Source organism: Dreissena polymorpha, chromosome 10 (genome assembly GCF_020536995.1).
Source record: "Dreissena polymorpha isolate Duluth1 chromosome 10, UMN_Dpol_1.0, whole genome shotgun sequence".
NCBI classification, from domain to species: Eukaryota; Metazoa; Mollusca; class Bivalvia; order Myida; family Dreissenidae; genus Dreissena; species Dreissena polymorpha.
Genome location: NC_068364.1, coordinates 13,072,360 through 13,085,977, shown reverse-complemented (window position 1 = coordinate 13,085,977; position 13,618 = coordinate 13,072,360). Strand labels below are relative to the sequence as shown.

Here is a 13,618-nt window from a genome sequence, read left to right as displayed (position 1 = left end):
AAGGCCATGATGAGAATGGCATACCCACGCCCTTTGTGAATGTAACGATAATAAGCATGACATACCCATGCCTTCTGTCAATCTAACGATAATAAGCATAGCATACCCATGTCTTCTGTCAATCTAACGATAATAAGCATAGCATACCCATGCCTTCTGTCAATCTAACGATAATAAGGATGGCATACTCTTGCCTTCTGTCAATCTAACGATAATAAGCATGGCATACCCATGCCTTCTGTCAATCTAACGATAATAAGCATGGCATACCCATGTCTTCTGTCAATCGAACGATAATAAGCAAGGCATACACATGCCCTCTGTCAATATAACAATAATTAGCATTGCATACCATTGCCCTCTTTCAATCTTACGATAATTAGCATTGCATACCCATGTCCTGTGTAAAACTAACGATAACTAGCATGGAATACTCTCGTCATATGTCAATCTAATAATTATTAGCATGGTATTTCTATGTCCTCTGTCAATTTCACGATAATTAGCATGGCATTACCATGTCCTCTGTCAATCTAACGGTAATTAGCATGACATACTCGTGCCCTCTGTCAATCTAACGACAATTATCAGTGGGCATGCACGATTTTGATATGTGTTAAATTGTAATATATTGATAAAAAATATGTTACAATATCACAAAATAGGCAAGTAAACAAATACAGTGAAGACGAATTTTAAAACATGCAGCAAAGACAAATTAGCACCCCGAGCCGATTGTGACGAAGATATTTCGTACATATTTTCCTACAATAACCGAAGCATTCGTCTTTTTATTTGGATCGGAGTAAGTGTTCGTGTGTCGTATGCATAGATATGTTGCAGGAAATTAAAATGATCCGTACAACTTATTTTAGATTTACGTCGTAAATGCATGATATACATACTGGCGAATTCGACTGTACATACATTTTCGATTTCAGAATTAAATATCTGGCTTATTTCGCATTTTTTTGACACATTTTCTTCTTAACTTTTATTTTAATTTATATTGAAATATATATAGTTTACGTTGTTTACACATTTTATATAAATTTATAAATATATGACAAGATTGTGCATACCCACTTTAAACAATTGAACTTACTAAATATAAATGTTTATCATAAAAAAGACCCATTCGATATATTCGATTGACGTTAGTTTTTAAAATATGTTAAGAATATTAATAATAAAATAATATTTGTTATAAAGGAGCGACATTAACATTACAGAGATAGAAATATACTGTCTGGTAATGCGGTTTAAAAGTTGCCATTAAATGAAATACACTCCTTGAAACTACTACAAAGGCCAATCCACTTCATTTATTCAAGCAAACTTCGTGTCGTTTGAAATGACCGGATATTTGTAATGCATGCATCATGCTGATGAAGAATTGTTAACAAACACCTGTTAACAAAAATAGCGACAATTATTATGCTGATAAGACATGTGAACGAACACCTGCTAAAACCAGAGGCAATTTATTTGTCGATACAATTAGCTCAATTCGTTCATATTAACTTAAGTGACTATAAGGTTTACGATACTTTTTCGACATTCGATTAGATTCGCTGAATTAACTTTATATAATCAACAACACAAGATTACCTTAAACGTAAATATTCAAACGATAATTGGAAGATTTTGCATGTAAGTGCATATTATAAATAAACTGTTGAAAAAAGGTTAAGGAAAAAAAAGTTTACGACACACCTTTCCACTTTTATTAGCGATGTTGGTGAAAGTAAATGACTTATTTTAGCCGAACTATTTGAGGACAAGGTTTCTAATCATGTCAGGTAAAACGCAATCATAAAATAAAACACATGAGTTATATGATTTGTGATCTATGTTATACATTTATAATACAATTTAATTCAGGGAGTCAAGTATGGAACCCGTATGTAGGCTATTAAAGACATCATGAAGGATGGTATCTTGTAATAATATACATATTGACCAGAGAACCAGAGAAATTGAATATTGATGAAATGCAAATCGAAGAATTTTGCTACACTGTAACATTAACAAGTCACGAAGAAATCAATTTGATTATTAAGAAACTTTATTTAAGATGTTTCCTTTCCGAGCTTAAATTTGTGAAAATACAATTTCGTGAACATTTTCAAATGTGCATTTGTGATATAATTATGACAAATGTTTTACACAGATCAGTCAATTTCATTGGTTCCTTAAACTTAGTATACATTACAGTATACACGAAGTCGCAATGACCGACACGAAAATTTTGAGCCATCCGAGCCATCAAAGCAATACAAAATTGGGACTTCAAGGAGAGGTCGAACCAACCGTAAATTAGAGCCGAGCGAATTCAATAAACCGAGAGTCGACTATATTTTACTTGCATTTAATTAAACGCCATTGAATCCTCAGTATGTAGATAGACTAAAATAAATTTTTAATAAGTGTTCTTAGGAATATACTTTTTCTAATGTAGGTAAGTGTTCTGATGTAGATAAGGGTTCTAATGTAGATACGTGTTCTTATGTATATACATGTTCTTATGTAGTCAATGTAGCGTTTAAAGCCTCTATAACGCTCAAAATCAACGCAAATTTCTTAATGTTTTTCGTAAAATAAAGTTAACACCCAAATAATCAGTGTTCCTTATAGCAATAGCTACAATGTCAACGCTAGATGTGGTATGATTACATAGATTTGTGTAGATACAAAATGCTCGTTTTCATTTATTTGTGAAACATTAAATTCCATTTTATTTTCCCGCGAATATATCTATTCATACGACACACGAAGACTTAATGGTACCATGTTAGTGTTCATGTGTCGTATGAATAATTATCGTTGCGGGAAATTAAAATGGAATTAAATATGCAAAAAATAATAAAAACGAGGATTTTGTATTTACAAACATCTATTTTACCAGACCACATCTGGCGAAATTTCGGTAATTGCTATAAGGAACACTGATTTTTAATTGTTTAACTTTATTTTACGAATATTGTACGAAATTTTCGTTGATTTTGAGTAGTTATGGGGCTTTAAGTACTGAACCGGAAGGTGAAAACAAAACATTTCGAATGTTTATCATAGGTAAAAATTTTTTGTTGAATATTGAGCCCTTGTATAAATATCAACATGTATAATGCAGGTTCTATCGCTTTACTTAGAAACTGCGAATTTTTTTTAAAGAATGCGAGCAATGCCCATGTACTCATGGTGTTAATTGAAAAGTTTATTGGTGCTTTGCAAATCATTTAATTACCAAGTCAAAGTATGCTTTGTAAGCTTTAATTATATTGCTAAAATGTTATCACGCATGCATTTGTTTTATTTGTAATCCTTATTATTCTCCGTATTTCTTATGAAGTTAATAAAATAACACGTAGTTTTTCACTTGCAATGAATTAACATGTTTAATCAATAATCTTAGTTTTGATTTTCATACCGTTAAATAACAACAGGGCGCATCATTTCTTTTCTAATCAAGTTAAAGATCGATACAACATTTTTAATAACGGTGACTAAGATGTGACATATACACTTTTTCAGTCGACTTCATTAGTCGTGGAAACAAGATAACTTACTTGTAGGAAGTAGTAAATAAGTCAGTGGAACGTGTTGTTATGTAGTTCCCACGACTAACTTAGTAGCTCCCACGACTTACCAACTCCGCCTCGTTCCCACGTTTTGAATTTTGGAGACGATAATTATAGTTTAAATAAAAATGAATAAAGACAGAACAAATAAACATAAACAACTGTGATTCCACTTAAGTTAAAGATAAGCAATGGACAGGTATGGCAGATGATACACTGGTTCTAACAAAGTTTTATAAACATATGCAGAGAACATATTTTTGGTTGTTGTAAGTTCAAGTAAGCAAATTGTACTATTAACGCTAATCGCGTAGTGAAGTTTAACACGCGTCTTGGCAAAAATGTTAAAGTTTAGTACATCTTAATAATGTTCAACTTCCTGTTGTCATGTTGTTTATGAGGCTATTACTCATTATATTGGGTGTGTTGACACTATGATCTCATCAATCAATACTGACAAGCGGATACTATGTATTTGGCCGAGCAATTAAGATCGGTATCGTTAACAGGATTTTCGTCCTCTCGCATTGATAATTTACCTTCACTTGTTTGCGAATACCATACCACTGATAGAAGGCCTTGTCTAACAATTGCATAATTACTGTGCACAAGTGCTTCACTGTTAATCTACACTGCAAGTTTTAGCAAAACATTTATCTTAACAGAACGTATTTTGAAACTGTCAAACCCAGGTATGTTTTAAATGTGAATTTAAATTTTCACACATCCGGGAGTGTGACTCACATGACTTGCACCGGTAATACAAGTTATTTGATATGCACTGGTGTCAGCATTACTGTTTTGAGAAATACATAATAACCATTGATTGCAGGATTTATTCAGAATAATGTGCAACATGAGTGCACCAAGTGACGCAGTTTATATAAAGGCGGCATTGCGTTCATGTGCGCTATTGTTAAACGGTACTATAAGTGTTTGAATTAAGTAAAACGGTGATCATTTTGTAGGAAAAAAGTAAAACGGTACATTTCTATGAGAGACAAGTGGCATGTTAACAGTTTTGTTGGACTAGTTAAAAAAGGGTATCATTCTGTTTGAGAAAAAGAACGACGCGATATGCATTTTTGTCGGAATGTGCGAATGTTTTCTTTTGACAAATGTGCAATCTGGTTTGTAAGAAATTGTTTTAGTTACATTTTTGGTCATTGTTAAATGTCACGATTATACTAAGTTTCGCATTAAGTTTAACATTTGAAATAATTGTTTGAAATAAAGTGAAGCAACTTTTTAAAGGAATAACCACTTGAGGCAACGCCCAACATAACTTCTGGGTATTTGTTATGCCGAAAAAATTGGGGACACCCAGTTATTGTTTTGATAACCGCATTAGCAAACGGAAAATCGGAATAATCAGAGATACAGCTTATTAAGTGTTTTAAAAAAGCAAACACTGTCGTAACTATGTATTCAACGTTGCCACTGACACTTGGTGTTTGCATGTTTATTGCATGCTCATCAGCGTGCTCAAAATCTTGTGTATGCATCGAAGATAAGGCGACATGTAGAGCACCAGACCCAAATGGACTAATTTTCAACGAAAATATTCGTAGAGTGGTTTTGCACGATCTTAATACATCGTTTCTAAATAAAAGTACATTTTCTGCCAATCCACAATGGTCAAAGTTAGAAAATCTGACAATATGGGCGATTGGAAGCCCACATCTTTGCAGTGGTGTTTTCACAGGACTTTCCGGCCTTACCTACCTTGGTTTTCACAATGAGTACATGGATCATATGGAAAATGATGCATTTTATGGTTTGGACAATATTAAAGAACTGAACTTTTCCGGGAACAGTCGTTTGGCGATAAGCAACTTCTTGAACGTTATGAATTCGACACACCTGCCGAAATTAAATGCATTGACTCTGACTGGAATGCATTCGACTTTCCGCGTTACCATTGATGCGAATTACTATTTCTTTCGAAGCCTCGCTGGTCATGGCATACAAAGGAATATTACGTACCTTGACATGTCTAACATCACATTTCGACTGTTAGACTTTGAAGCTTTCTCTAACAGCTCACTATGTAATTCCGTCCACGAAATTTATTTGAGGAATGCTACAATCCAAAACATGCACGGATTTGGTTATGTAAATAAGCCTTGTTTAAGTTTGAAGGTTATTGACATGAGTGATTCACAACTTCCGAACATTACGCACTCTTTTGCACAAATGTCTAAAATTGCTTCTTTATGCACAAAAACAATTTTTTTCTTTAACGCGGAGGAGCTGTATATGGACGGCGTAGGCACGAACAACAATACTCCCCCATTGCAAGATGACTATGATGGTGACTTTAGGTCCTGTCCGTACAGATTAAGAAAATTCAGCCTAGCAAACAATTTTATCAAACGGTTGAACTCCACCTTAAAACTTCACAATGACACTCAGAAAACGTTGAAATGGATAAAGCTATCTGGAAACATTCTCGAATTCATATCTCCTCAGTTTCTATCGTCCTCAATAAATCTTCAATATTTAGATTTATCTAGTAACCATCTTCACAAGATGCAAGAATATTACGAAGATCAGTTTGAAATTCTTACTAAGAACAATACAAAGCTGAACGTTTTGAAATTGAACAGAAACGGTATTTCTCGCATACCCTTTAACATGTTTTTAACTAACAACGAATTAGAAGAATTGGATCTTTCTCACAATAATATTTCTTCACTAGACTTCCACGTCGGTCTTCTGACAAATCTTAAAGAGTTCAATTTATCATACAACGCGGTATCTTACATAGATGCAAAAGCAAGGGATACAGTGCAACAACTTGCAGCAGCGAAAAAACCGCAAAATCTTACAATAGACTTGTCCAATATGCCGTACATTTGCTCGTGTGATGATAACCACATGGAAACTATCAAGTGGATTCACAAAAATCACACGTTTATTGCGGGCCCCCGAGAAGACTATAGATGTACATTGCAAGGTGAACGGTTATACATTTTCCAAAATGCCTTGGAAAAGACCAATGCTTACTGTCGAAAACAAAATATAAAGCGCACTCTCGCCATTTGTCTTCCAATAGTGTGCGTGTCTCTGCTTATTGGACTTCTTATATTCTTCAAGATCCAAACTTCGAGGCGACGGAAACGGGAGAGAAAGAATCTTCGGTCTCAGATTGAGTTGGGGGAGTTTCCAATGAAGTTTGTAGCGTTCCTATCATTTAGCTCCGATGATGCCGAGTTGGTCGTGAACACAATCTTACCGAAACTAAATTCAGAGTTACAGCTGAAAATAGGAACTAATCGTGTTTTGGTGTGCTCCGGTGATCGCCATTTTAGACCCGGATACGCGCTTGGTGAGGAGATAATACGTTGTATTGAAGACTCGGCTGTCATCATTCTGGCAGTGTCTAAACACTTCTGCCAAAAGGAATGGTGCAGGAAAGAAGTGCAGGAAACTTACGACCAAAATAAACCAATAATATTGCTTTTTCTGGAAAGAGTTGAGCCTGACGAGATGGGCAAAGTTCTCCAGAAGGTGTTTAACAGGTACACGCATGCGTCGTGGATTGCAGATGCCAATGACGGCCATATTGAGCCTGACTGGTCTGTATTATGCGATGCTCTTTTGGATTTAACAGTTGAGCAATTAGAGAAAAATCGTGTGAACTGAAATGCATGTATGTTGTTTTAGAAATGGTGGTCCTCTACGCCGATATGAACACTGGACATACAAAGGAGCAAATGTAGAAGTCTTGTCTTTTTATAAATATTTAGGTGCGTACTTTACACCAAAGTTATCATGGACAATGACGAAGGAGACGCTAGCAAAACAAGCCATTAAAGCTTTAGGAAGCATTTATAGGTACCAGAAACATTTTGGATATTTTAGCCCAAAACAAGCGTTCAAACCTTTTGACGCTATGATCACGCCGATTCTGTGCTACTCTGCCGAAATATGGGGCTTCCAGTACGCAGAGTGTATTGAACGTGTGCACATCAACTACTGTAAACGGCTTTGTGGTTTGAACAAACATGTGTAAAATTTCTTTGCTTTGTCTGAATGTGGACGGCTGCCTTTGTATGTGACATACACGGGTAAACTCATAGCATACTGGGTCAGGATTCTTCAGATGCCAACAAACAGATACCCGAGACAAATGTACATGCAACCTCGAATCATCAGGCAAAACCAATTGGGCTACACATGTGAAAAGAGTACTTTTCGAGAATGGCTTTGGCTATATTTGGTTAGCAAACGAAGTTGGAAATGCTAAAATGTTCATGTTCTTATTAAAAAAAGGCTTAAAGATTGTGCTCTGCAAAAACTCCAAACTCAAATGAATAGTTCTCATAAGGCGAAATATTATCGGGAATACAAAACATTACTTAATGTTGAACGATATCTGTCAATTGAGTTGCCTTACGCATTAAAGGGATCTTTTCACGGTTTGGTAAAGTGAAAAAAATGAAAAAAGTTGTTTCAGATTCGCAAATTTTCGTTTAAGTTATGATATTTGCGAGGAAACAGTATTACTGAACATTTACCATAGTCCAATATAGCCATTATATGTATCTTTTGACGATTTGAAAACCTAAAAATTATAAAGCGTTGCAACGCGAAACAATTGAATAATTTGGAGAGTTATTTTGTTGTCGTTTAAATTTACGAAACTACGAAGATTGCCTATATAAGGTATAAAATACTTAAACTATGTATACCCGGCGGAATAGCCGAGAGAGCTAATGCGTTTTTACTTCAGACTAACTCCAGGACTCCGGGGGGAACTGGTTCGAGCCCTGGTGCCGGCTACATTTTTTCCATTTTTTAATTTTATTCTTGATTTTTTACTGGAGCTTTTAAGATACAATGTTTACATTTATCAATATAAAGCATTTAATGACAAACTTCAAAATATGCCAAAATCTGTGAAAAGGCCCCTTTAAAAAGAGGTCTTTAAAATTTCCGATGTTCCGGACACGAGCTCATGATTGAGAAAGGCCTACACTTGAACATACCGCATAATCATAGATATTGTAAATTTTGTCTAATGCGAAATGTCTGTATTGTAGAGGACGAGTTCCATATGTTTATGCAGTGCCTTTTGTATAACACACTTAGACACGATTTGTTTATTCCGAAATGGCTGAATCAAATAGAAACTGTTCGTTTGATCAGTATGCTTATGGCCGATGAAAATGACAAGCCAAATTTTTGTCTGAATGTAACAAAGTACGAAGACAATTCAATATCACACAGCATTTATAACGTTTTGGATTAGATGTCCAAAATGTAAATCACATGTATTTAGACTGCCATAAAATATACACATACATATATTTATGTGCCTGCTAATATGTAATAATTACGTAATAATCATGCAAACTAGCTTTCATTTTAATACTGCAATCTTGTATTAAATTGTTTATTCATATTTGATAATGAATAATGATTCTTAGATTACTTTATATGTATGTTACTATTGTGCATGCTAACTTGTCATAGGTATTTCATTATTAGGTAAACCATGTTTTAGTTAAAAAACTGCATAATTATATTGTTTGGCATAGATAATGAATCATAATCTGTGGCTTACCTTATAAATATGTTTATACTTGCATTTTGACATTTAAAAATTTTGAAATTATAATGTATAGCAGTATTTGTTCTAGAAAAGTGCATGTGTGTGTTGCATCATATGACTTTGTATTATTTAACTACTCAGTTTATTTTATATAATATTGTAATTACACTGTCTGTATTATGGGCTGGTGGCCTTTGACTGTAAATAAATATTCATATACGTATATTCGTATTCGTATTCGTATTCGTTCCTTATAATTTATATTCAGGATTTGATCATTCTTATATTTCATAAGTTGTATTTATATGATGAGTAATTTTAGTTCGAAACACATACATTTGTTAAAAAAAATACTGAACGAGTATTGATAATTATATTTATTAAATCTGTTTATTCGAACTCGAACATGATTTTTCAGTATGCATAACAGTGGTTTGTTCATCTAACATGTCCACACTAGACCGAGTGTGAGGTTGAACCAGTTTAAACCCACAATGCTTTGCATTGACCGTTCCAAGGCGGTGACCCAAGTTTTATGTGTTTATGTTGTTTTGTATTGTGCGTTTTTATACTGTTTTGGCAATTGGTCACTTGCCTTAAATAAATGACCAACTAATTGTATATAAAGAGAATGCAATACTGCTCCAGCAGCTGGAGTTTAACTTCTTGATATTGCTCGCCTTATAATTTCTACACACATGGTATGACTTTAAAATAACATGGCCAAAATGTTGAATGGCGATTTTTATCGCATAAGAACCACATCGCCAACTTGAAGGTCTTAGAGATCAAAATGCTGCATCGATTGTAAAGTCTATGTTTCTGTTCTAAAGCAGTATGGGTATATATAACACTGATAGGTCGCTTATTTAGTTTTGTTTTGTGATATAACATGTCATTTTCCCAAATCGGTGAACACATCACTTTAATAGATATGAATCATATTTTATGTTCATGCTAGAGATAAAAGCTCCAACAATGCTTTTTATGTCACTTTGTTCCCGATCATTTATAACGAGCAACGAGCATTGGATTAAAGAACATTAACCTAAATGATTATGCATTTATATATGATTGTCTTTGAATAATATTTCATCATGTATTCTTTATTGACTTAAAAATTCCTTTCACGATTTTACGGATATGTTATTAGCCTGGCTTTACGTCGTCGTTTCTTACAATATTTTAGTACGACTTATCGTTACATTGCATTTACATTTTAGAATGTTTGATATTTTCTTATGTCTATATTTTGATCTTGATTTAAAACCGGATTTTCAATAAACTCGTGTTATAAATAAATCATAGATAAATAAAACGTGTATACTGTCTTTAGATGGTTAATGTCGTTTTGAGCGCTGCTGGTTCTCCTGCCAGATGCATCACGTTATACTTTTCTTTACTTATATATGAAGTGCCATCGGGAATAAATTCAATACAAACTTGCGTTTAACTGCTTTAAACTCTGACGTAAACTACTCCATTGTTGAAGGCTTATAGCGGACATATGGTTTATCAAATATCTGAACATATGTTTAATTAATCACGCGATACTAAGTAAGTATTTTTATAAAATGTTTCAAATATATATCTATTATTTAAAAACAACTTCAAAACAACATATAAAATGTATTTATTCTAAGCGTTGGCTAAAATAAATATCAAATGTATCAAGGCATGATAACGAACTTTTGAGCAGTAAGGTTCGAACAAAATGTACTGCTTTGTACGATTACAATACTGTTCCTTATAGGTTTGTATAGTAAAGGTAATGTCACTTAGTGATAAACATTTTTTTGTCATTTCTTGGGACTGCTAGGTAATCAAATATTTAACAATACCTTTATATTTCTCCGACAAGTTGATCGTAACACAAAACTATAATTGAAAATTATTAAATTTGCGCGAAGTCTTTCGAAATACTTAAAAATGCAAGTTAAAGTGATTAATTAAAATTGTTTTTAATTTCCTGTAATCGTTAATCATAACACAAGACATGATAACTTTATTCGGCGTCCTGTCTTTTGATGTATCTTACGTATGCGAATTCCGTGTCAATTATTTATTTAATTGGCGAAATATAACACTTTATAATTTTTGGTTCTAACTAAAACTTTTGTAATATACCTTTCACAGAAAAGTATCGTTAATACTATCAATATACGGGCGTGCTTGTTGCAAGATCGCTTTACGATAAATACGAGGATCCCTAGATTTCCGAAGTGTCAAAAAACTAATTATTTGGGTTTGTCTGGCAATTATTCGTTCGGCAATTGAAGCCTTACCTCTGATGTAATATGGGCATCTGTCTGTTAATGGCGTATAGACGAGCACTGTATACTGATAAACCGGTTGAACCAGAAACATTAGTTTTTTTTTTATTTTACCGACGTAATATGAGTGCATTGCTTTTGAAATCGCAATAAATAGCCTGCAATAGTCAGAAATACCCCACCAATCCCATTATTCCATTTTGATAGAAAAGCTTTGTTAGTTCTGATTTATACAATAGATGAATAATTTATTTTATTTATCAAAAGGTGAAAAACCGCAAAGCCGAAACCAAAAGTTACGTATGACTTATAAAGAAAGGGCAACACCCATGCAATTTAAGTATGAAGGTAATGGTTTTTGTTTGTTATTCGATCTTCAAGAAAATCTATTTACATATGCAGTTTCATGTCGATACCTCTGATAGTTTTCGAGTTACGTCATGAACAAGCAACACGAAGGTCTCTCTAACGGGGAAAACATTGTTCACATAAGCACCCCTTTTAAATTGTTATTGTGCTGGAGTGAAATAATAACACGCTTTTATGCTGTCAACAAGTTTACTATGACAGTATCCCCATTTAGAATACTCTAAAAAGTATATTGCAAAATTTGTCAACAATTATCTACGAACAGATCTAGTGTTCAATGCTAGCCTAAATATTTAATCAGGTTGCTAAAACTAGTTTATTATTTGCAAATCTAGCTCGTGTTCAACTGTTATAAGGCGTCCCCAGCAATTCTTAACAATCACTTGATTAAAAAAAAAAAGAATAAGCGTTTTTACAAACAAGGAAAAATAGATAACCTGAAATCACATTGCCATATTGTAGTGATCTTTGCAGGAAGTATATTTATTTAAAAGTGCTCACTAAGCATAAGTTAAACAAATTCCCAGCGTGGCGAGCCAATTGTGACCACATCATAAAAATTTGATAAAATACCTCTTTATGACACCTACAAACTCAACACTAAATCTATCGGTCTTATGATTCCACACAGAATTTTAGAATGCATGTTTCTCTTAAAGTCTATAAATATAATTATCCGCATGGTGCGGGGCCAGATTTGATCTATGATTAGGGCAAACGACACGACGTTTAATGAAACATACGAGATATCCCTGTCATTCGTTTGCAGAGGAGAAAATATTATTGAAGTATTTTGTGAATAAATATTAGGGCGATAGTTTCCCCCGAAAGAGGGTTCGCGGGGATGGTTTGAACAGAACTGTTAGAGAACCATAGGACGATGGTAGTGTGCAAAAAACCAAACCTCTGTACCTTGCGGTTAAATAGGCGAATATTATTTAAGGTTTAATTCTGAACATATGAGAGAAATAATAAGCCCCTGACATGGGCCACTTGTAAACTTATTGTGATTATTTAATTATATGAATAACATAACACAAACTAAACCACGGTGTCAACTCTCAATCTCTCTCTCACTAATTCTCAACGACGAATAATTAAAGTAAAGTAAATTGGAAACAATCGAACCTCTTTAAACGCCCTATATGAAGACATAAGTAGCGAAAAATAAGCCGTTGGTTTAAGATGTAAATCGTTCAAATGAACTTATCAATCATCGAATAATAGTATATGTGTGTCACGATCCCATGCTGTACCAAATGCTTCTTGTAACTCGAGTGTTATTTTGGTGTTAACCATCATATAAGGAAGTAAAATCACTCTGGCAAACTCAAAGATCCGCGTACAGTAGAATATCATCCTTTCTGTTTTAGAACTGATTATTTAATTCACATATTCGTATTTAGTAGACTGGGGGGGGGGGGGGCACAACAATTCTAACTCGTTCATATCTTTCCTGTCAATATGTGCTGTCGTAATGTTGATAGGAAAACATACAACTTGAATAATAATTTGAATAAAAATTGTAAAACATTTTTTTTATAGACTAATGAACGCATCAATACTGTTAAATAAAGATTATTTAAACATTATTTGCATTTACACAAAATGTGTAGCAAATGGCAATTATAATAACGTTGTGGAGTTTAGCAAACGTACATCTTGGCAAAAATCGTATGTATGTCATACTAATTTTCAACTTCCTGATGTCACTCGGTTTACGAGCCGGTTACCAGTACTAATGGGTGTTCATACAATCAATCAACCACTACCGGCAAGTGGACAATGACACTTTGTGAAAAAACGAGTAGTTACGATTGTTAGTGTTTACAGGA

The 13,618-nt window shown here is 33.8% G+C and overlaps 1 protein-coding gene across 1 annotated transcript; it reads left to right on the top strand.

Moving 5' to 3' along the window:
• Positions 1 to 6,428: 6,428 nt before the first annotated feature.
• On the top strand, positions 6,429 to 7,229 carry LOC127848020 (toll-like receptor 1). Its single transcript, XM_052380299.1, has one exon. It carries the CDS (start codon positions 6,429 to 6,431, stop codon positions 7,227 to 7,229), a length of 801 nt encoding a protein of 266 aa, XP_052236259.1.
• The last annotated feature ends 6,389 nt before the right edge of the window (positions 7,230 to 13,618 follow it).

Coding starts and splice junctions, on each gene's coding strand:
- LOC127848020 (XM_052380299.1), top strand. CDS start 6,429: ATGCCGTACATTTGCTCGTGTGATGATAACCACATGGAAACTATCAAG.